Consider the following 24,742-nt stretch of genomic DNA (forward strand, 5'->3'; position numbering starts at 1 on the left):
GGAAGTCACAAAGCCCCAAGGAATCCTTTTGATTGACAAGGATTAAACAAAAGTGAATATCTGACAAAGGGCTTGTCTTACCTGTGTCCATTAGCTCCTCTGGGTGCCAACAAAGGCAACTACAGCTCTAAAAGCCCACCATGAGTAGAGGGACTGGCTGTGCCTGTATACACAACAGTTAACAAAAGGAAACAGCTACTATCTGGGCAATAATTCTATTTCCTGAGAATAAAAAATACTGATGAGCCGGGCGTGGTGGCGCATGCTTTTAATTCCAGCACTCGGGAGGCAGAGGCAGGCAGATTTCTGAGTTCGAGGCCAGCCTGGTCTACAGAGTGAGTTCCAGGAAAGCCGGGCTACACAGAAAAACCCTGTCTTGAAAAACAAAAACAAAACAACAAAAAGATACTGACAAAAATAAACACAGCCTGGAGGATGTCACAGCCTAGGCAGAACCACTGCTCTGGACAGTCATGAGAGAGAGACAACCAAAGAACAGTGAGTGGGTCCTCTGGTGTTGTCTCTCAGAAAATCCTACTGGAAAGCAGTCAAGGGAGCAGGGCGGGGGTGAGCGCCTGCCTCTCCAGGGAAGCTTGTTCTGGAGCAGAGGCCAGATGGGTGCAAGGATGGCAAAGAACAAACCAAAGCGAATCCCAGTGGGCCTCGGGAACACACCCACCCGACAGGACAGACATCAAGTAGGAGATGAGGGATGAGGGAGCCGAGGCCATGCTCTTTCTGCTTCTCCTCCAGGTCATGAGTGTGCGCACCCTGGGGGCTGTGGCAGGCAGCTGACAGCACTTGGTTCACAGACACAGGTCAGGACTGGGACTCATCTAGCCAAGGTGCAGGGAGCAAACACCCAGAGCAAAAGGGACTGAGGCTCCACAGTGCTCGATGCAGCAATTTACTGGGCGGAACCATGGCGTGGCTCCTTTACCTACCTCTGGCAAGCAGCCGTAATACTTTACTAAAACAAATCAATCCTCCGTAAGCCTCAGCCATCCTACATTAGTATATGTATTACTGGAATTGAGGTTTTTAAAAAACAAAAAGTTAACTGTTAGGAAACTTTGAACTTAAATCTATATAGCAACTTTAAGCAATAAGGAAATGAAATTATGATTTATTAATTTACATAAAAATTACTTTTTACATTAAGGAATAATTTTTCCAATTGTTAAAAACAGTTTTAAGCTGTTACTACTGGGGCTCGTGGGGAAGGGTCTGCTCTTCGATCACCTGCTTTACCACCTCTGCCAGCTTCAATCGGTCAACTTTATCTGTGAATCCACGGCCTGAAAGGCAAGAAAGAACAAGGTGAGCACAGCTCCTCACGAGCCGAAATTCAGCCCACACTGTCCAGAAGCAGTTCAGAGGCCCCACTTTCAGGCAGCAACTGAGCTCTGAGCAGTTTCTCTAAGCCAGAGATCACTGTATGTCTGACAACAGACTCATACCCAAGCATATAAAACTCCCACACGTGTGTAAGAAAGCTACAAGTGGGTAGATGACAGTCCAAAGATTCCAACAGGTATGTCACAAAGAAGCAGATAGCAGGCATGCCTGGGAAATCTCAGTCGGGCGTGCCCCCTACCCTGTCTCTACACACACCAGCCTCACTGAGCTCTGGCCTCAGAGACCATCTATGTCTAAGTAAGCATGGGGCAGGGGCAGGGGCAGGGGCAGGGGCAGGGGCAGGGGCAGGGGCAGGACCTCACCATTCCAGCTAAAACTCTGCAGAGCATCCCTCAGGAGCTTGCATTCGCGGTTGTACTTCCAGGCCTCCTGCATTACCTCATTCAGCTTCTCATCTTCATTCTCTCCTGTGGGCAAGAATGGAGAGGAAGTTTGACTTCTCTGTAGCATCATGGGATTTTTGTGTTAAAGACGGAAGGTCAGGCTATGCTGTCCCACCAGCTGAGAAACTGTGAAACAGCACATACAAGCTGTGAGCAGCGGGCTCCCCAGGGCGCCAGGCTGACCTTCCTATCACTGAGCCCTTCCAAGTCTGCATTTTCACACAAATGTGACGACATCCCAGGCTGAGGGCTGGCAGTGAGAAAATGTGAGATGTTTCTGAGCAAAAACATCTGGCCAAGTGAAGGAGACGGTGAAGTGCTGTGTGGGCTACCATTTTCCTAAGCACACCCCTTGCTTCTGAATGCTCAGGCAAGTTCTCCGAGTGCTCTTAAGTCGCAAAGGATTTAGGCAGACGGGTTAATCCAACCTTTTGTGACCTCATCTACCATGAGCATCTCCGTCATCAGCTGAGAACAGCCCCTCACTTCCCAGCCGGCGAATCCCTAGGGAGGCCTTGGGATGAGAGGTCCCTCCGGCAAAGGCAAGCATAAGGCCGGGACAGAAGCCACAGCAGGGCTAGTCATGAGCTTGTGCAGTGTTCTTTTTACACTCACAGAACAAGAGACACAGTGTGTCACTGTAAAGGTTCTGGAAATGGTGCTGATGGCCTCTACGCTATCCTTGGACCCTGTCCACATCTCCATTCTTCACTCTCTACTTTGTGACTTCATTGTGAGACTAAGACGACAGAAAATCACGGGCCACAATCTGGCACTGGCAGTTAAGCCTAACCTAGAGCATCAAAGGAGACCAAAGATACAGAACTTACCATGTATCTGCTCACAGTGTCTGTATTTCCTAGTAATGTGGACTCATTTATATAATGTACTTAAAAAACAAATCACAAGCTAATCTAATCCTCTTGTCGCGCACACACACACACACACACACACACACACACACACACACGCAGAACATTAGTAAGTGGCATGACCTTTACCAGCCTGGGGGAGGATACACTGGGCAATGACATCTCGAAGCTTTTCCAAGGCAACATTTGAGTCCTCAGTTCCATTCTCATGGTCGTGTATATAAATACCGTCCTTTGGCTTGGTGCTTTACAAATGTGGGAAAGACAAGAGCAAGGTAAGACCTCAGAACCCAGCTCCAAATCACGACACCAGGGTATTCAGAAAAATAACTACAGAATGTGTCCAACTCCTGGGTAATTTAAATGTCCACACTTTCTGCAGAAAGCAGATGAAGGCAGACTCCCCACTGAGCTCTCAGCACTCACCATCAGCCACGCCTGCCATGAAGACGATCAAAGAAATGCGCTCACTCACCCCAGCAGCTTCCTCTTCCTGAGAATGGGGTTGTTGACAGAGTGCAGGGGTTTGAGGCTGACCTTGAGGTCCTGGATCCTCATGTTTGCCAGCTGCTCGGCGTGCGCCTGCTGGATCCCCGCAACCACCGCCTGCATGCAGAGACTGCTATCAGTCCAAGGCTGCCTTGCCTGCTGCACTTTGCTATTTTTGCTGTTACCCATGTTCATCTTGAACTCACATGACTTGCCAACCTAAGCTTCCCAAGTAAGTGCTGGGTGTGGTGTGTCACTGAGCCTGACTTTGGCAGCTAGTGTCCACATTTGTTACTTGGCAATAAAAAGGTGATCTCAGACGAAGGGAAATATAAAGCATGCTGTGACTTTTGGTCAGGCAGAAGAGTCTCCCCACGATCGGTGAGGCTCAGGGAACAGTGGGCCACAGCCCAATTAGTCTTCTTCCTTGGCAATGAATGGGGACAGAAATTTCAGTAAGAATTTCTGGGGCTGGAGAGATGGCTCGGAGGTTAAGAGCACTGACTGCTCTTCTGAAGGTCCTGAGTTCAAATCTCAGCAACCACATGGTGGCTCACAACCATCTGTAATGAGATCTGATCCCCTCTTCTGGAGTGTCTGAAGACAGCTACAGTGTATTTACATATAATAAATAAATAATTAACAACAATAAAAAAAGAACAAAGAAGCACAAGGCCAAGTTAGACTATATAGTAAAACACAGTCTCATTGGGGGGGTGGGTATGGGGGACCTTTGGGATAGCATTGAAAATGTAAATGAGGAAAATACCTAATAAAAAAAAAAAAAAAAACAAAACAAAACCACAGGGCTGGTGAGATGGCTCAGTGGGTAAGAGCACCCGACTGCTCTTCCGAAGGTCAGGAGTTCAAATCCCAGCAACCACATGGTGGCTCACAACTATCCGTAACAAGATCTGACTCCCTCTTCTGGAGTGTCTGAGGACAGCTACAGTGTACTTACAATAAATAAATAAATAAATCTTAAAAAAAAAAAAAAAAAAACAAACAAAAAACACAGTCTCAAAAAAAAAAAAAAAAAAAACCTGGGCGGTGGTGGCGCACGCCTTTAATCCCAGCACTTGGGAGGCAGAGGCAGGCGGATTTCTGAGTTTGAGGCCAGCCTGGTCTACAAAGTGAGTTCCAGGACAGCCAGGGCTATACAGAGAAACCCTGTCTCAGAAAACAAAACAAAACAAACATCAACAACAACAACAAAGAATTTCTAATAGTGTGGGACAGATGGCCCTGCAGTCATGAGCACACACTGTTCCTACAAAGGACCCAACTTCAGTTCTCTCGCCTTGTACGAGGGAGGCAGCTCACAACCGCCTGTGACTCCGGCTCAAGGGATCTGAATCCCTCCTTCTGGCCTCAAGGCACCTTTGTGCACAAGGCATACAGATAGATAAGAAAATACGCCTTCATATTCCTCAGAACAGAAGGCAGCCAGGAAGTGTAAAGGTCTCTGCCTTCTTCCAGGGTGATCTACCTCCTCAGAGATGTCCCTGATTCTAAATTCCCACAGCATAGAAGATCTGGTTTCTACAATCCTCACTTTGTTTTGTTGGCCTTATTTCAACACCTTGCAGTGGATCTTTATGCTCTGTGCCACTAAACCCACACCCCAAGTGGAAATGCTATTCCTTTGAGCCTTCTTGGATTGACTTTTCAAGACGAAGAGCAGTAACGTGTGCTTGCCACTGTTTCTCTTTACATCCATATTCAGTCAGCATAACTTCCCTTTCTCAATGTAAGCATCACTCACCTTATCCATCATCAGCTGGGCAGAGGGTAGCACATTATCCAGGGCCTCTGTCGAGTTGAGCCAGGGATGGTCCAACACTCCCTCGATTGTGAGTCTTTCCTCTGGTTTGACCTTCAGAAGCCTTCAAAGAAAACAGACCAACAGAGACAACATGCACAGATTGTTCCCAAAAGAAACAAAGGAAGGTCTTGGGCTGGGCTCCAAATAGCCCTGGCTTCTTTTGACTTTCTACCAACTTCTACAGGCCTAGAGCTTCTAAGATCAAGGCAGGATGGGATGCTAGTCACATGTAATGTGTATGGGTAGATTATGGCTTGAGATTTCCTGGGCAGCAGATTGAAAGTGGTACCAGAAGTTTTGTTCAAAACCACTTCAAAGCACATCATAGGATGCAGTAGAGAGGCCAACAGGCCTACCTGTATTCAATCTCCACACTGGGTTTCTGGGACAATACTTCAACAACTTTTGGTTGATAGTACCTGTAACTTAGCTGGGAGTCATGCCGTTTCAAACAGGAGGTTGTTATCTCAGATAAAACTAGACCCATCATATGGTAGGGCCTCAGCTTCTCTATGTTTCAGTCAGTCAACCACCAGGACCAACCATCACATGGCACTTTCTTCAAAGCCCAGCAGAGTCTCTGGACCAGCCACATTCTGGTCATTTGCCTAGCTCACACCTGCATACTCCTGGGCTCTCTGCAACAGCACCTCATTCCAAATGTCTGAGTCAGGAAAGCCTACAGCCCTTGAGAGGCCCAGGCCAGTGAGAGATCTTTGTGTCAAGGAAAAAGCAGAGGAGGAAGAAGAGGGGGGAAATGTGGAGAAGGCCTTAAGAATGACCTCTGACCTCTACACGCATGCATACCTACACTCACAAGAGGCAGAGAGCCCCTAAGAGGACACCAGGGTTGACTAGAGAGCTGGACATGTGGTATGAAAGCAGTATGAAGATCGGTGGGAATTCAAACCCTGCTCTTACATCATGAGCATTCCTTCTTTATAAAGAATCCTGAACGAACACCAGCTCACTTTGTTCTTAACCACTGAACCACCTTGCCAGTCCACCACTCCACTTTTTTAAACTTTTTGTTTTGATACAGGGTCTCTGTGACCCAGGCTGGCATTGAATTTCTAATTCTCCTGCCTCAGCCTTCCATAGGTCGGCAATACAGGAAGGCATGAGCACGGCGCAAGCTCACTCTTGGAGGGCCTGCAGTGACCAGGACAGTCCCTTCCCTGCTTCCCTTCCTCTCAAAACCCAGAAGGAACCTGATGAGTCAGGCACAGCCCTGCTTTCCCCGCAGGCAGCAGAAGGAAATGTGTGCTGTTTTACACTCTGCATCCTTTATCTTCTTGCTAACAAAGTGCTGTAGCAACTCTTTTTTCCCCCATAGGCCAAGTCTTGATTTTTATTACTTAAAAAAGTAGAGGGGTGGGTGGCTATGGGGGACTTTTGGTATAGCATTGGAAATGTAAATGAGCTAAATACCTAATAAAAAATGGAAAAAAAAAAAAAAGTAGCATCTCGAGCTGGGCGTGGTGGCGCACGCCTTTAATCCCAGCACTTGGGAGGCAGAGGCAGGCGGATTTCTGAGTTCGAGGCCAACCTGGTCTACAGAGTGAGTTCCAGGACAGCCAGGGCTACACAGAGAAACCCTGTCTTGGAAAAAACAAAAAAAAAAGTAGCCTCTCTATTTTGCTTTCTGACTCTGTGCGGTGCCTTCAACACTTTCACAACGATTCTGCTCCTCCATAAGGAAAGCCCGCTTGATCCTGTCACAGACACACTTGGCAGCACACGTGGAACCACCATAGGCCCCACTGACATGCTTGTCTTAGACAATCTCCTAAGGACTTTGGGTCTCCCAGCACGAACCCCTCGCAGTCTACCTGGGCACACACCACATGCCTAAGGATTTAGGTGCTTTCCCAACCTTCTTGGTGTAAAGGTAAACAATCCTGTTGCCAGGGGTTCCAGACAGCCTAGTTTTGTTAGAGGCTGTGTATGTCAAACGCTGGACCACCCTGAGTGCCTCTAAGCACCGTCCCTGGAAGAGGAAAAGGAAAGCGCTTATGCAATCACTATCCCTAACCCTTTTCAACATTTATTTTTATTTTATGTATGAATGTCTGGCTGGATGTATCCCTGTGCATGGGTGCAGTGCCCAAGGAGACCAGAAGAGAGCATTAAGCCCTATAGAACTGAAGTTAAAGGCAGCTGTGTGGCCCTTATTCCCTAATTCTGAATGAATCTCCAGCTTAGTGTTTGTCAGAGCCACCACGTGGCACAGAAGACTGGGTGTGGTCCTGAGACCAGCAGCACATACTGCAACAGTAGAAAAGGAGTAAAGGCCAAAGATGCTGTCCTGAAACCCTAGCATCAGCCCCACCGCACGGCTGGCTTATAGATGAGAAGACACAGGCTAGCATGGAATGTGCATATTAACACTCAGTCTAGCCTCGACTACACGGTGAGTTCTAGGCCAGCCAGAGCTAGAACAAGATCCTATTTCAAAGCAAAACCAAAAACAAAACCCAAACAAAACAAGATGACAAAAGAGAGATGTTGAGGAGGGAAGGGGAGAAGGACACGGCAGGAGGCTGGTCACTTAGAGACCCGGGTCTAAGAGCCATGGAGACTGTCTACAGCCCGAGACTTACTTCCTCACAACATCTTTAGCCATCTCTGAGATCTGGCTCCACTCTTCTTCTGGGAACTCGAAACTTCCTGTCATGATCTTTTTCCGCATATCCTTTGGGATAGTCCGACTATGGTGTTTGGAGTAAAAAGGAGGATATCCGCACAGCATCACATAAATTATCACCCCTAGGGACCACAAGTCACAGCTCTGAAAGCAAAATAGAAAATAATCACTCCCATTACAGAAGAGTCTCAAATTAAGGTTCAGGGGTCGTCCCAACACCTAAAGGCTAAAATCACCAAACTTCACAAGGACAGTGACAGCTGGGTACACCAGTTAGCCACCAACAAAGCACTGTGTCAATGTGGACCAGGGAGGACAGAGAACCACTGCTGGGTACATGTAAGTTGGTGTAATGTGACAAAATTTGGAAGTCTAAAGACACTCTGTTGGTGACACATGACAACCATGTTTGTCCTACTCTATTCCAATTCAAAGATTCTTTTTGAATTGTTAAAATAAATAAATACATACATACATACATACATATATATACTATCTGAAGAAAAAAAGAAAACGCTGTAAGAAGAGCAGAACTTCTCCAGCTACAAGCCTCAAACAGGAGATTCCTCTCTCAACACTCTCCAGAACACCGGATGTAAGACACGGAGGTACGAGTCACATTTCACACCACCTGTCTCTAAAACAATTCTGGTGAGCCTCGTGGTGAGAGGCCACACAGGCAGGCAGTTGTCTGGAGCCACTGCCAGCAACTGCGCCTGGCTCACTCAGATGGGTCTGGGTCTGCGGTCCCATGTCCTAAAGGCTGCATACCATACAAGCTCCACCAGGTCAAATATACAGCAGGCAAGGATTCTCCCAGTGAGCCCTCTGCATCACAGTGCTTTGGTGAGTCTTATGTGATGTATATCTGTGCATATGGGGGTGGGGTATGTGCATGCCTATGCACTATGCATGTGAAACCAAAGGATGTCTGGTGTCCTCCTCTATCACTGTTGGCTTTGTTCCCTTGACCTGCCATTCCACAGGGGCTCTGAATGCTCCTGCCCAGAGTGCAGCTTAAGCTGGGCAGAAGTAGTGCACACCTTTAATCCCAGCACTTGGGAGGTAGAAGCAGGTGATCTCTGTAAGTTTGAGGCCAACCTCAAACCTCTGGTCTCCAGAGCAAGTTCCAGGACAGCCAGGGCTACATAGTGAATCCCGTTCTCCCCACACGCACACACTAAAAGTGCAGCTTGGTGGCCTAAACAAAGCCACATAGCTGGAGTGTGTGGACCCACAGCAGCAGCTGTCCCAGGCCACTGTGTCACCCATACCTAGTTTGAAGTGCCCAAAGAGCAAGCACACATTAAAATCTAGTCAGCAACTCCAAGATCCATTTCCAGAGATGCTGGCCTCCCTCCATACAGCATGTTTGTCCATGGCTGCAGATTCAGGGGACACCACATAAAGCATTTGCTATGCTCAGAAGACATTGTTCAAATTAGACAGCAACTGCTTCAAAATGTGCCTTTTTATCTTTTTCAAATTGGCATTTTACGAAGTACCAAAGGATGGTAATATACAACAGCAATGTGCTCTTGAGTTTCAGTGTCTCAAAAATGGCCTTTATTGTCTAAAATGACTGCCAACCATGTCACTTCAGTGTCATCAGAGGATAACTTCCTGTCTCATCAGATTAGAGACTGGGATCCCAGGTCACTTGCTGTATTCCAGCTGCAGCAGCAGCATGAACATCTCCCAGTGGGAAGGAGCTAAGCCCCTCTCCCTTTACCTTGTTGTAAGTGTAGGGTGTTGGCGAGGTAGGTATGATGCCAGACTTCTCCTTCTGGTGCCGTCTCTGCGCTTCCAGTACCTAGAAAGGAGTTGGACCAAATGCTTGTTGGAAATCACATCACCAATGTCCCACAGCTTGAGACAGACTACAGGAAGGCTAAAGATGAACTGGCAATCAACAATAAAAAATAACTCAACATCAATATAATACTTCCAGCCAGCTATGCTGGCTCACACCTTTAAGCTCAAGCCTGGCATACACAGGGAGGACACAGCTTCAGGACATGGTTGAGACCCTGTTTCAAAAACAAAACCCCTCCTCGGGGTAGTGTTGCTCAGGCCTTTAACCCAGCAGAGGCAAGCAGATCTGAGTTCAAGGCTATATATACAGCCTGGTCTACACAGTATGAGCCAGGACAGCCAGGGCTACCCAGAGAAACCTTACTCTTGTTCCCAAACCCAGGAACCCTAAACACCACCTATGTCTTTTCTCCCCAGCTATTGTTACCAATCAGAATTGGCTGGGAGCAGGGTCCCTCAGTATCTTATGGGAGGACTGTCTCCAGCTAACAGTCTTTGTATCCAAATTAACATTAGAAATACAAGCCCGGCAGTGGTGGTGCACGCCTTTTGATCCCAGCACTTGGGAGGCAGAGGCAGGCGGATTTCTGAGTTTAAGGCCAGCCTGGTCTACAGAGTGAGTTCCAGGACAACCACACAGAGAAACCCTGTCTTGAAAAAACCAAAAAAGAAAAAAAGAGAAAAAAAAAAGAAAGAAAGAAAAGTAAAGAAATAACAAGCAGCATAGGCCACACCCACAGTAGAAACAAGAACCAATAAGTCACCTGGCCGTGGTGTGCACGCCTTTAAATCCCAGCACGTGGGAGGCAGAGGCAGGCACATCTCAAAATTCAAGGCCAACCTGGTCTACAGAGTTCGTTCCAGTTCAACCAAGGCTACACAGAGAAACTTAGGGGGTGCAGGGGGAGTTGGCAATACACCACAAAGAAGAAAACAGGCTTACCTGAGGTGCTACATAGTAAGGGGTAAACTGGGGTGTCATCAAATCACCTTGGTCAACTTTAGCAAACCCAAAGTCACATAATTTCACAGGGGCGTCCTGAAAGAAAACAAACTGGGGTTAATACCACATAGCTGTCAGTAAACACTTTATGGAAGCTAGGTGTGGTGGCTCATGCCTGTAATCCTAGCACTGTGGACTCTGGGGCAGGAGGATTACCATGAGTTTCAGACCTGGCCTGGGAAAAGCATGTGAAAGCTGTCCTTAGTGCAGGGGCTGTAACGTGCTCAGCACCTAGGAGCACTTCCTGCTCTTGCATAATGCCTGGCTTTGGGTCCCAGCACCCATGTGTCAGCTCACAACCACCTGTAACTCTAGTTCCAGGGTAGTCCCTCTTCTGGTCTTCCCAGGTACTGCATGCACCTTCAGGTGAACGGCTCATACACATAAAACGCATCAGTAATCTAAAGTAAGAGAGAAGCAGATCTACGAGGTCAGGCCCGACATATACTTGTTTTATTTATTTATTTATTTATTTATTTATTTATTTATTTATTTATTATATGTAAGTACACTGTAGCTGTCTTCAGATGCACCAGAAGAGGGCATCAGATCTCATTACAGATGGTTGTGAGCCACCATGTGGTTGCTGGGATTTGAACTTCGGACCTTCGGAAGAGCAGTCGGGTGCTCTTACCCACTGAGCCATCTCACCAGCCCCCGACATATACTTGTAAGCACAGCTCTGAGTTCAGAGTCTTAACTAACAGGCTGGCCCTCCTCTCATCCACCCAGCCTCACTCTGAAGACTGGCAACTGGAGCAACTGACTAGTATACTGAATATGGACAGGAAACCAGGAAAAGAACACAGCCTATATCAGGGCTAACAGCAACTCTAACTGAACTATGTAACAGCATGTCAATTCCTGCCTCTCCCCAAAGGCTGTCCAGATAATATGCAAGTTCATAAGCCCCACAGATGTATCTGTACAATCCAAATCACCCATGCCATGGGTGTGGCAACAGTTCTGAGGCCCTAACAAGGAAAGAGTGGGGCGCTGAAGTATTAGAAGCACATGCCTAAACCTCCTGTGCACGGGCTCAGTACAGCAGCAGGAAGCACACACCTGCAATCCCAGCACTCAGGAAGCAAAGGCTTCCTGAGTTTTAGGCCAACCTCGTTTACATGGGTTCCGGGCCAGCCTGGTCCACAAAGCAAGACAGTATGGCAAAAATTAAACCAGCCTGAGGATGTACATCAGTTGGCACAGTGCTGGCCTACTGGGTGCGAAGCCCTGGATTCAACCCCACAGTCACATAAACTGAGTCTGCTGATGCATACCTGGAATCCCAACACGCAAAAGGAGGTGGAGGCAGGAGGTCAGAAGATCGAGGACATCTGCAGCTACAGAATAAGTTCAAGGCTGGCCTGGGATAGACAGACTCTATCTTTAAAAAACAGAAACTGAACAAAACAAAACAAAGTGACAGCATCAAATGAGGAAAAGCAGTTGTTCTCACCAGAGAGTTATCCTTGAAAAGCAGATTTTCAGGCTTGAGGTCTCTGTGCGCAATGTTTAGCAAGTGACAGTGCTGTAGAGCCAGGGCTATCTGGAAAAGGGCACAGTGGACCAGCCACCTCTTAGAAAAGCACCATCTCTAACACCCCTAGTGTGAGAGCTCAGGGGTTTAAGTCAGTTACAACTGTGGCTAGTGTTACGTACACGAGAGAAACTAAGAAAGACTTGGGACACCAAGAAACACAAATACATTGGCCTTAGTTTAACTATAACCTATATTTACTGAACAAGCACGACTACAAATGATCCTCTGTCAGAATAAAGCGGTGGACACATCCTGTAAGATGCCTGGCCACTCCTTTACCTGTGCTGTGACAGGTACTGTGGGGACCCAGAGGCAGCAGTCCACAATAAGAAGGGCTTCCCAGTGGACCCCTGCTGTGACCCCAGGGCTGCTCCTCCAGATACCTGCACCCTAAGGAGCTGAATGGCAGGCAATACCTTCCATCCAGCCAGCTTGACTTCCTATCTCACGAAAATGCATCTGTCTGTGTAGACTGAGACAGCTTTTATTTTACAGATGGTCACATCTCATCCTTTAGTCTTAATGTTGAAAAATGAATGGTGTAATTTAAAAGTTAAATAGTTCCTCAACTCTTGTGATTCTTCTCAGCACCTCACATAGTGGTTAACCCTAGTCAATCAGAAAGGAGGCATCCAGAGACACTAGAGAATAGAGGGTGGACAATCTGACGAGCTTTCTCACAATGCTAACTGTTGTGGCCTCATGCTTTCCTATGGTCTACTTGCGTGGTATGAAGACAGGCCTGTCACCTCTATGAGGGAATTGTATGGGACATAAAATAGAATATAACCAAGAATCACTCACTATTACAAAAACCCACAGAAATGATGGGTGATTTATGCAAGAAACATCTTAGGTACAAATGCCTGAAGGTCTTTCAGGTGATAGCAACAGCATCAAATGCTACCTGCCCACAGCTGTCCACAGTTAAGACCGTGGGGGAAACTCTCAGAGCATCCTTGGGAAAGGTGACAAGCAATTAAAAATCCAATCCTCCCTCCCAAAGTATAAAGGGTCAGTGGCACTTTTAGGAAGATGTCCTTCCTTTCTGATTATAACAAAGCAGGCAATGAGAGGTCAAATGGAGCTTTTCTTTAAGCTTCCCTTCCCACAATGCAATTGTACTGCTTAACAAGGTAGTCGCAGTTTGGCCGGGTACCCGGGGTCAACTTGCCTGCTTTGTTACTTGGCTGGCTTGCTTCTCTGTAAAGTGCCGGTGCTGGCTGATTCTGTGAAATAGCTCTCCCCCTTCCATCATCTCCATTACAATTAAGAGTCGAGCCCTGTTTGAAAGCATTTGATTTTGTTAAGTTTAAAAAAAAAAGAAAAAAAAGGAAAAGGAAAAAAACAAAGGAAAAAAGGAAAAGGAAAACCCTGAAGCATCAAACACTGACCTAAAGTGATGTCATCTACAAAGTATGCAGCCACTGTGTCCGGGGTAAGCTAGCCACTAACTAAGTGCAAGGACTCTCATATTCTCCACCAAAATGTAAAAAGGAAGAAAAAGAAAAAACCAAACATGAACTTCTGCCTCCTAGTCCCACTAGGACTATGAATGCTTCTGCTTGCATCCAAATGCTTTCAGCATCAGAGCACACTTGGGAACCCCAATCGACTTCCCACTGGCTTTACCAGCACAGCTTCTGTACCCCCTTTCCCATGCGCACTTCCCGAAGCCTGAGACACTGGCCTCACAGACTGCAGACTGCACTTACACTAGCTCTGCTCTTTAAGGTTCTGAGTGCAAGGGAGGAGGTGCCTTGCTTGCTGCCTGCCACACTGCAATGACAGGGTTCCCAGCTCAGTCTCCACCTAAGGGACTTCCCAAACTAAAAGAATGATGATGGTTCCTTCTTTCAGAAGGCAAGTCAAGACAAGTACTGGGGCATCTCTGCTGCATTACTTCTAAGACTTGACCTGGAATGTTGGAATGACAGGCCCTTCTTGCTGATTTGAAATAGAATCTATTTTAATTCCTTTTTATTTGTTTAGAACATAGTCTTACTATGTAGACCAGGCTAGACTGGAATGCATGATCCTCCTGCCTCAGCTTCTCAAGGGCTAGGATTATAGGCATGCACCAACTATACCTGGCTCTTTAATGTTTTATTTTCCTTTTAACTACACACACGCACACACACACTGGGCATTAGAGAGTAAATCCAGGGCCTTAGGTACGGTTGGCAAGCACTCCATCACTAATCTATAATCCCCAAGCCCTTAAACATTTTTTGAAAAGAGAAAGTAATCAAAATAATGGTGGAGGAAGGGAGCAAATGAAATAAGATTCCCCAGGGGCTGACGAGAGCTCGGTGACGAGAGCCCGGGCACTGGGTACAGAATTCAGCTTTTACAACACGAGAGAGACAGGTAGGGAAGGGCAGGGCAAGAAAAGAGCACACGTCTGCAACTGTGACTTCCATGGGCATATGGTGATGGCCCTGTCCAGTCTTACCTGGGGCTGGACTCATGAGGGAACTGTACACTGTTAGCAAACACTTCAATAATCTGAACTATGTTGGGGTGTGTGGCACACATCATGTGCAGGCGCACCTTAAAGAGAACACAGGAAACGTGCATGTGCAAAAGAAATGCCATCATCCCCCCCCCCCCCCCCAAACATCCCATCAAAACCTGACCATGCTAAGTCCAAAAGGTAAGGCTACTTTCTGTAGAAATCCTCATCACCTAGAATACAACCAAAGTGTCCAGACCATCTCCTCAGCCTTCTCCATACAAATAAAACCATACAACACACTTACTACATCCTCTAGTAACAAATGAAAACAGACATAACTCACTGTATTTCACAAGTTACTGCTACTAATTTTAAAAAAATCACGAGGTGACTAAAGACTACTAGCTCTCCATATCAATAGAGTGCTTGATAATGGTGCTATGAGGAGAGTAAGTGTAAACAGATCCTTTATGCATCTCTCTATTTTCCAGGGATCTGCCTCCCGTAACTGTAAATACATCTATATTCTTAGGCTCTAAGACATTTAAACAAGGGCTGGATGGACAGACAGCGAGGAGCTTAAGAGTGTCCCTGCTCCTCCAGAAGACACACCTCAGCTCCCAGAGCCGAGCTGGCGAGCACACACTGCCTGGAGCGCTAAGGCACCTAATGCTGTCTCAGGCCTGCACAGGCAAAGAATGCCCCCCCCCCCGTGTGTGTGTGTGTGTGTGTGTGTGTGTGTGTGTGTGTGTGTGTAAGCCAATAAAGGAACATACCTCATTTCTAGCTTTTGGACGATCAAGAAGAATTTTCAGTGCAAACCGTTCTTGAGTGGATTTCTTCACACAGACTCTAGGTTTAAAAAGAAATCACAATGCCAGCCTGGATCCCACAGCAAGTCCAGGACAGCACGGCCTAACAGGGCCCATCTCAGACACACAGGCAAATGAGTACAAACAACTTTCCCTACAGCAGCAGGTGGCAAAGGAGACGCCTCTTCCTCTGCTCAACCACAGATCCTTACCAGCGCCTCACCCTCAGCAGGTAATGTCAGCTCACTACCAAAGTACTGAAGAAATGACAGCCTCTCAAAATGGCCCAGTCTTATTTCTTACTTCTTTTTATTGTATGACTGTTGTGCTGCTGTATGTTTGTTCACCACCTGTCCCCAGTGGAGACCAGTAAAGGCCAGACCCCTGGAAGAGGAGTTACCAGTGGCTGTGAGCCACCTTATAGGTACTAGGAATCGAACCCAGGTCCTCTGCAAGAGCAGCTAATGCTCTTAACCTCTAACCCATCTCTCCAGCCCTACCTTTTACCTTTTTAAAATTACATTTAAATTCATTTTCTGTGTATGGATATGCATATGGAGGTCACAGAGGAACCTGCAGGGATCAGCTCTCCCCTTCCAGTATTACTACTGGACTCAGAGATCAAAATCAGGCCATCAAAATGGTAAACAAGAACCTCTACCCAACAACCCATCTCATTGGTCCAATATCTTAACATCTTAAAATTAACCCATAACCCATAACTACAGATGATGTGACTTTGCTACTTAGCTGTTTCTAGCTATAAAACAGTAACAAAAAGCGGGGCAGTGGTGGCGCACGCCTTTAATACCAGCACTCGGGTGGCAGAGGCAGGAGGATTTCTGAGTTTGAGACCAGCCTGATCTACAAAGTGAGTTCCAGGACAGCCAGGGCTACACAGAGAAACCCTGTCTCGAAAAACAAAAACAAAACAAAAAAACCCCAAAACCCCCAAAAACACTAACCAAAAGCCTTTACAAAGGGGCCAGTGAGATCCCCAGGACCCACACAGAGGGAGAGAACCACCTGCTGAGAGTCATCCCTTTGACCTCCACACACCCACTCATAACAATGCAACAAACAGGTGAATAAAGTAAACACCCACTGCCCGGAGCTCAGTGGTATGTGTGTTCAATACACACAAAAGCTGACACTAAAACAAATCAAAAACGAAATAAAAACTCTACAGTTTAAACTCAGGCCAATTCTTAGGGCGCATCCCATGCCTGTAGCGCAAGGCTTTTTCCCATGTCTGTTTCCAGAACAGCATACCTACTTCTCAACATTGGCTTACCTAACTGGACCACTAATTCCGGCTCCCAGTTTCTGAGTCCAATTGATACTATATTCTTCTAAAATGGAGGTCTCCTATTAAAAAGAAGAAAATGAATAGGAGGGGCAGAGATAACTGTACTGTTAAGCTAGATTATTAGGCAGAGGCAGGACAGCCATGGGTCAGTACCTTCCCTCCTAAGGCAGTCTGCAGGCTTTATAATCGTACACTTGTCTACACGACTGCCATTGCCTCCCAACCACTACCTCCCAATAACATAGGTTCGAGAATAAAGGGAAACTGGATAAGTTACCCGCCTGAGTGGTCTATTTAAGTAGACAAATGATGCTTTATAGACAGTGTATGGGACAGACATTAGGACTTTAAACAAGTGGCAGAACATGTCTTCACTACAAACGACAATCGAGTGTAATTTCTGAGAGTCCAGAAACTGTGTCAGTTATCTGTAGAAGCTTACATCCTTCAAACTGTTCAATGTGTATGGATGGGAGAGTGTGGTGCTTGGCCCGGGGAGTGGCACTATTAGGAGATATGGCCTTTTTAGGGGAACTGTCACTGTAGGGGTTGGCTTTGAAACCCTCCTCCTAGCTGCTTGGTAACAGTCTGCTCCTGGTTTCCTTTGGATTAAGATGTAGAACTCTCACATCCTCCAGCACTATGCCTGCCTGGACGCTACCTTACTTCCGGCCATGATGATAATGGACTGAACCTCAGAACCTGTAAGCCAGCCCCAACTAAATGTTGTCCTTTTAAGAGTTGCCGTAGTCATGGTATCCCTTCACAGCAATGAAACCCTAAGACAGGAGGAGAGTGAACTCTCAGGCCTAATCTTTTACCAAGCTAAGAATGATAGTTTGGGCTGGCAAGATTGCTCAGCAGGTAAGAGCACTGACTGCTCTTTCCATGGTCCTGATTTCAAATCAGAGCAACCACATGGTGGCTCACAATCACCGGTAATGAGATTTGACTCCCTCTTCTGGTGCATCTGAAGACAGCTACTGTGTACTTATGTATAATAAATAATAAATCTTTGGGCCGGATCGAGCAGGGACTGAGCGAGTGGACTGACCGGAGCGAGCAAAGGCCCTAAAACTTCAATTCCCAACAAGCACATGAAGGCTCACAACTATCTGTACAGCTACAATGTACTCACACATATAAAATAAATAAATAAATCTTTAAAAAAATGATAGTCTACTTGACAGCAGAGAGTATTCCATCCACATTAGAGATTGGGGTTCAGACACTTGCTTTCACAGAAGGAAGAATGGCATTTTTAGACCCATTCTAGACCACGTGTCCTCGGTAACAACCCACTACAACCACCTGAGAATGTTTAAATTAAAAACAACCCAATGGGGGCTGGAGTGATGGCTCAAAGGTTAAGAGCACTGACTGCTCTTCCAAAGGTCCTGAGTTCAAATCCCAGCAACCACATGGTGGCTCACAACCATCTGTAGTGAGATGTAATGAGATCTGATGTTCTCTTCTAGGGTGTCTGAAGACAGCTACAGTGTACTTAAATATAATAAATAAATAAATTTAAAAACAAACAAACAAACCCAACGTCCAGGATGAAGTGGATCAAGTATTCATTCTCCACTCATCTTTACCTGGGTAAGCCATCAACATTCTCTGGGGCTCAATAACAAAACAGGGAATTCTCATAGTCATAGTGTGAAAGGCAGGCAACTGCTTTCCATAAATATATTTAAAGCTAGACAAAAATGTCAAAAAACAACAAGACTGTCAGCCATGAGGGTTCTCTGCTCTCCTTCCAGCACACAAGAGGCAGAGGCAGGCAGACTTCTCTGAATTCAAGGCAACCGAATCTACATGGGTCCCAGACCAGGCAGAGCTACACAGTGAGACAGTGTCAATTGTCAAACAGTATAAACAAACTGAGAACTGTCTGTTTTTTATACCCACTAGAAGTGAGGTCAAAAGCCAGCACACAGCCTGGCTCCTCCAGCTTCCATCCTCCATCCAACCCCCCCAAAACAGTTAGTGGGGTTGTTTGGGGTCGTTTTAGAATACAGGGAGCTTTAAACTCCCAGAGCTTGTGTGAAAGGTAACAATGCTGGTGCTCTAGGGGGCAGGGAAGAAAAGGGGGGCAGGGCAGGTGAGACCAGGTAAATGTGTGAGAGAAGGGGCAGCTGTGCTGAGCTCAGAGAAGAGTCCTGGCCAGGAATGCAGACTATATGGGTTTAGAGGGCAAACTGCTACACAGAGCCATAGAATAAGGCCAAAGTGAGCTCTCCACAAAACTGATAAATGGACTGGAGAGAATGAGAAGCCAGGGAAAATCTAAGGCCAGAAGTGACTTTGCAAGTCAACTCCATTCAGAAAGGACTCCAGAACCACAGGGGTTGAATGGCAGGGGGTAAAAGCCTCAGGAGTTCAAATCACTGGATAGTCTCAGCCCACATCAGAAGCTAACTTACTCAGAGGCCAAGAACAACAGCCCTGATCTGACATTAGCATGCACAAGGAAAATAAACTTCCCTTTAATTCTAGGCAGCTACAAATACCGGGAAGAGTGAAAGTCCAGAGTTACTATGTTACCAAGTGTCCAATTTTTTAACAAAAATTATTAAATATATAAAACCCAACTTACCATCTTATGTGGTGATGGTGGTTTGAATAAGTAGCAATTATCTCTGAGCACTGGATACAAATTGATAGGCTTTGCAAAGATATGATGGATTCTGTTTTGTTTTTTTGAGACAAGTATCACTATGTAGTCCAGGCTGGCTTGTAACTCTCCTTGTAGACCAAGCTGGCCTTGAATTCACAGAGTTCCAGGCCTCTGCTTCCTAAGAGCTTAGCTTAATGGTGTGTTTCCCCTTGTCTTACCTATTTGATTTTAATTACGTGTGCGCTATGGAGGCAGAAGAAGGTGTCAGATCCCTTAGAGCTAGAGTTATAGACTACTGTGACTGTGAGCCACCTAGTGTGACCTCTAAGAACCAAACTGGAGCCCTCTACAAAAGCAATACATCCTCTTAATCACTGAGCCATCTCTCCAGCCCTCCCCAGAAAAAGTTCCGGTTTTTTGTTTCTTTTTTTTTTTTTTTTTTCTTTTTTTTTTTAAAGGATTCAGTATGCCCAAAAAGGATTCAGTAGCCAAGCTGAGTTGGATCCTTGGAACTCACATAATGGAAGGAGAACCAATTTCCATGTGTGTACATGCACTCATATACACACAAACACACAGACACTTAAAATGTATAATACATTTAAAGACTAAAAGAACAATATTGATACTGAGTCAAAACTAAGGACATTCCATTTCTTTTTTGTTTTGTTGATCTGTTTTTGTTATGGCAACTCACTGTGTTGCTTAGGCTAACCTTGAACTCCTGGCCTCAAGCACATGCCACCATAACCCAGCAAATATACATATTCTCAATGGTGAAACAAAATCAATGAAGACTAAATGTATGAAATTGTCAAATACACAGAAAAACATGAAGAATGTTGACACAAAACAAAGCTGTCACTTTAAATTTTAAAATACTCTAAACAAACTCTACTTTAGTAGGTGGTGGTGGCGGCGGCAAACACCTTTAATCCCAGCACTCAGGGAGGCAGAGGCAGGTGGATCTTTGAATTTGAGGCCAGCCTCAAACAGAAAATGAGTTCCAGGACAGCCAGGGCTACACAGAGAAACCCTGCCTCGAAAAAAACAAAACAAAACAAAACAAAAAACAGAAAAGAGTTTGTAGTTTCATGATGGCCTCTTTACTCTTTGTGGCCAAAGACAACCTTGAACTTTTTATTTCATTTTTTTTTTAATGTGTGTCTCCAAAGATGAGAGGGCAACTTGCCAGAGTTGGTGCTCTCCAGCCATGTGGGTCTAAGGATCTTACTCTGGTCACCAGGCTTGGACTGAGGCTCCTCTTCTGAGCCAGATATTAAATCACAGCATTGGCTGGGATCCTCAACTACTGATCCTCCCGCGTGTGTGTGTGTGGGGGGGGGGGTGACCCCTCCCCGTGCCAGTTTCATGCAGTGCAAGGGATCAAACCCAAGGGTTCATGCATGGTGAGTACTCTACCAGCTGGCTATATTCCCAGTCCCATTTGGGGTCGTTTTAGAATACGGGGCGCTTTAAACTCTTCAGAAATAAACTCTTGATTCTTGAGAGTAGACAAGAGAACAGAAGGAAATGAACGCACAGAGAAGGGAAAAGCCAAAGGGCAGGTTTTGGGCAAAGGTAAAGCAACTCCTGAAGTTGAAGGTCTCAAACAGGCTTGGTTCAGAGCCATCAGGAGGGGTCAGAGCCACTGCCAAGTGTCGCAGTGGGTCACCAAGATGCAAATGGACACAGTTGGAGGTGATGGAAACATGAGAGTCCTAAGAAGCCCTCTTATATCCCACTCATATGAAGTATCTCCACACTACTCAACTTCGTTCTAGCTGAGCACAAATTGCATCAACCAAGGAGGCTAGAGGGAATCGGAGACACCACCCTACACAAGCCAACACTCTGGGCCTTCAAATGCGGTCCCCTTCCCCGGGAGGCCGAAAACCGAACTTACTAGATGCTAGGAACTAGAACCTCTACCTCCCATTCAAATTCTCTCTATTTCCCAAGGCCCACGATGAGCGGAATCGCGGTTGTCGACAAAGCAGGGTACGGGTTGCATCTCCCGCTTACCTTGATGGCTTTCTCCATGTCGCTGTCCTCCGACATGCTCCGCTGGGCTCCCACAGCCCGAAGCGGCGGAGGCTGCGCGGCTGTCCCGTCCCCTGGCAGCCGAGGAAGCAAAGGGCTCGGAGCTCGGGGAGACGGGCAGCGCCCGCCCCTAGGGAGCGGAGGGGATGAAGGTCCGGGTGCCGGCTCGGCTTCCGCAGGCGGCTCTAAGCTGGTGGCGGCGGTGGCGGCGGCAGCGGCGGCGGCCCCTGGGGACAAGCCTTTGTGCTGGGCCCCGCGCAGCCGCTTCCCGGCCTCATCCCCGGCCGGGGAGGCAGGCTCCCGGGGCAGGGCGAGGCGGGGAGGGGCCCGGCCTGGAGCGCCGTGCGGGGCTTTGGCGGGGCCGCCGCTTAGGCCTGGGTTCGCCAGCTCCTGAGGAGAAGCCTGCGCCGCCGCCTCCGCCTTCCCCGCCGCCGCCGGCACCAGCACCGTAGCGAAGCCGAAGCCGAGCCCGCCGCCGCTGCCGCCGCCGCCGCCGCCGCCGCCGCCGCCGCTCCCACTGCCGCTCCAGCGCCACACATCGCCGGGACGCCTGCGCCGGGCAGCCCGCCGGCCGCCCGCCCGCGCCTCACCCTCTGCAGCTTCACGCCAGCCATGCTGCCGCGGGGCTCTGCGACCACCCAGCCCCGCGCGCCTCTCGCCGGCATCCGCCGGCCTTTCTGAGGCTTTCCCGAGCCGCGCGGTGGATGTGCAGGCGCCAGCCGGGTCGTCCCCGGGGCGCGCCGCACGCAGCACAGGCCCCCGGGCCTTCCACTGACGTGGCGCTGGGTGAATGACGTAAGACGGCGCGAGGCCTGGCCTGCCGAAAGAGAAGCGGAATGCAGGGAGGGCGCATGCGCGGGAGCCCGCTGCTGAGTGTCTTGTGTTTTGAGCGAAACCTGTGGATGCAGCCAAGGAGTTGGCTGGGAAGTGGGATGGTAACGTGGGACATACAGAAATCTGGCTGTGTGGGAACCAACCGGATCGTGCTCGTCCTGTCAGCTTAGCGGGGTCGGAGATGTTGCTGCCTGCTGCAGCCATCTCAGCATCCCGAGGATGCTAGAAGCGGGAAGGAGGGACAAACGAGTTCTTGGCTTCCATGCGGACGGTTTTAGGACTAGCCAGTTTATGAAGCAGAATTGAAGGTTTGGTTGATTGATTGATTGATTGATTGATTAATTGATTTTTCGAGACAGGGTTTCTCTGTGTAACCCTGGCTGTCCCGGAGCTCACTCTGTAGACCAGGCTGGCCTCGAACTCGGAAATCTGCCTGCCTCTGCCTCCCAAATGCTGGGATTAAAGGCGTGTGTCACCACCGCCCGGCTCTGAAGGTTTTATTAACGATTACTTAAATGGAAGCGTATCCCTGAGAGAGTCATAAGAGACGAGTACACAAAGTATACACAAAGGAGTTTAGTACACGTCCTTTCTGTTAGATTTCTGAGGCAGTTCAAAGGAACAGACAGGGAGCAAAAGAGAGATGGGAGCCTGACCTCTTAACAGTCAGGACTGTGATTACTGGTGCGCACAGCAGGGGGCACAGTCCTCCTCCTGGAAGTTGGACTCCTCTACCAGAGGAAAAAGCTGGCTTCGAGGAGCCTATATAGTAAGGGTGTTAAGAATGCAGAAATATGGGGGGAGAGGCCTCAGGCCACTTCCCATTTCGTTTTATGAAGTTATCTAAATCAATTTAGATATTAAAATCAAAACTTCCAAGTTTTGGCCAGCAGTAGCCTTTGTCCAATGTGCATGGAGGCTAGATTGGGACCAAGAGCTGAGCAAGTTAGTGTCTTGAGGTCTCCCCATAGAGAGCTCTTTTAGATTAGCCTTCAGCCAGGCTAATGGTATGTCCTTTGGAATGGACAGTTTGGAACCCATGGCAGGCGTGCAACCAAGGTAAAAACATGGGTTAAATTGAGTCACCCAGGGGTATCCCTCAGATTTTCGATTAACCAAATGTAATGAGCATATTTAAAAAAAAAAAAAGCCGGTAAACCTGAAAAAAATAGCTTAGTTAGGAACTCCACTACACCCAGTGCTGCACCTGATAACCAGAACCCAGTGACCCAAGATAACCAGACACAGCCCTAGAACCCCATGGCCTCCACTGGACAGTACCTAAACAGAGACAAGAGCAATGCTCTGCACATCTGGAGAGACCTTCATCGGCCCTGCAGCTGGACAGTCTTCCCCAGGATCCTGACCCTTGAATCAGAGGCCACTATTAGAGACTGCACCTGACCTTTTGCTAATATGTCATACAGGTGAGCAGCCTAATACAACATACCTTGCTATACCAACTACCTGTGTCTACATTCTTGCTCACAATAAACATGCTTCAAAAGGAGAGTGAGGGGCTGGAGAGATAGCTCAGAGGTTAAGAGCACTGACTGCTCTTGCAGAGGTCCTGAGTTCAATTCCCAGCAACCACATCATGGCTCACAACCATCTGTAATGGGATCTGATGCCCTCTTCTGGTGTGTCTGAAGATAGCTACAGTGTACTCGTATACATAAAATAAATAAATAAGTTAAAAAAAAAAAAAAAGGAGAGTGAGCAACCCCAGTCTCGCACATTCCCAGGGGTCAAGGTACGGGAAAAAGTACAGGAAAAGTTCCTAGAGCTTTCTGTCAACCAAGTCAAGCAGGCTGTATCAGTCAGGGTTCTCTAGAGTCACAGAACTTAGGGGCAGTCTCTATATAGTAAGGGAATTTGTTGATGACTTACAGTCTGCAGTCCAACCCCCAACAATGGTCAGCAGCAGCTGTGAATGGAAGTCCAAGGATCTAGCAGGTGCTTAGTCCCACAAGGCAAGCAGATGAAGAAGAAAGAGAGCGAGAGAGAATCCTCCTTCTTCCAATATCTTATGCAGGTCTCCAGTAGAAGGGGTGGCCCAGACTAAAGTTGTGTACCACCACACCTGGATCTGGGGCTTGCTTTGTCCCAGATGACCGTGAACTCAGAGACCTTGCCTTAGTCTCCTGGGTTTCATAGCCACTATGCCTCAAGATCTCCATGGCAAGGTCCAGGTCAGAAACTTGTATCTCCCAGCCTCAAGATCAGGATCACAGGTGAGCCCTCCAGTTCTGAATTGCAGTTCATTCACGCTGACAACCACGAATAGCCACTACACTGGCCAATGAAGAGTTCCCAGAACACCAGCAAATGATCCCACTGCCAGTGGAAAGCCACTGGAGCCTTTGAGCTAGTCTCAAAGATGTAACCAGGTTGCCTTGGAGTTAGGTCCCTCAGGTTACCTTGTCCGAATGCTTTGGCTGTGTTAGATACATGATCCGGTTGAATGGAGAGTTGGCCTCCTGTTAGGTTCAGACTGTGTCAGAGCAAGACTGAAAAATTAGAGAGACGCCTCAAAGAGATGTGGCCCTTACAGGCCACCCTAGGGCATAGGACCAGCAAGCTGAGGAGATCAAGGGAAGTTCATGAGGGTCCTTGCAGGTACTGCTGTTTGGGCTGGTTTGGGCTGTACTACAGAGCTCTGATGCT

At 47.5% G+C, this 24,742-nt stretch overlaps 1 protein-coding gene across 1 annotated transcript; it reads right to left on the reverse strand.

The window, feature by feature from the left end:
* Window positions 1-1,109: 1,109 nt before the first annotated feature.
* Window positions 1,110-21,951, reverse strand: Mapkapk5 (MAP kinase-activated protein kinase 5). The gene is made up of 14 exons (NM_010765.2): window positions 21,224-21,951; window positions 16,561-16,634; window positions 15,231-15,306; window positions 14,452-14,549; window positions 13,171-13,279; window positions 11,913-12,002; window positions 10,394-10,489; window positions 9,368-9,448; window positions 7,592-7,779; window positions 4,929-5,049; window positions 3,150-3,280; window positions 2,798-2,919; window positions 1,722-1,826; window positions 1,110-1,298 (listed from the first exon to the last, which is right to left on the reverse strand). The coding sequence occupies exons 1-14, from the start codon at window positions 21,257-21,259 to the stop codon at window positions 1,204-1,206; spliced, it is 1,422 nt and encodes a 473-aa protein (NP_034895.1). The 5' UTR covers window positions 21,260-21,951; the 3' UTR covers window positions 1,110-1,203.
* Window positions 21,952-24,742: the final 2,791 nt, after the last annotated feature.

The sequence above is a fragment of the Mus musculus genome, chromosome 5 (assembly GCF_000001635.26).
Source record: "Mus musculus strain C57BL/6J chromosome 5, GRCm38.p6 C57BL/6J".
In the NCBI taxonomy this organism is placed as follows: Eukaryota; Metazoa; Chordata; class Mammalia; order Rodentia; family Muridae; genus Mus; species Mus musculus.

What these genes read in the sequence shown, in the direction of transcription:
- Mapkapk5 (NM_010765.2), bottom strand. Translation starts at nt 21,259, where the DNA reads ATGTCGGAGGACAGCGACATGGAGAAAGCCATCAAG. An exon ending in CCTCATGAGTCCAGCCCCAG is followed by an intron (nt 13,280 to 14,451) that starts GTAAGACTGGAC and finishes GCTTTCAAACAG; the next exon opens with GGCTCGACTCTTAATTGTAA. An exon ending in AGGAAGAGGAAGCTGCTGGG is followed by an intron (nt 2,920 to 3,149) that starts GTGAGTGAGCGC and finishes ACATTTGTAAAG; the next exon opens with CACCAAGCCAAAGGACGGTA.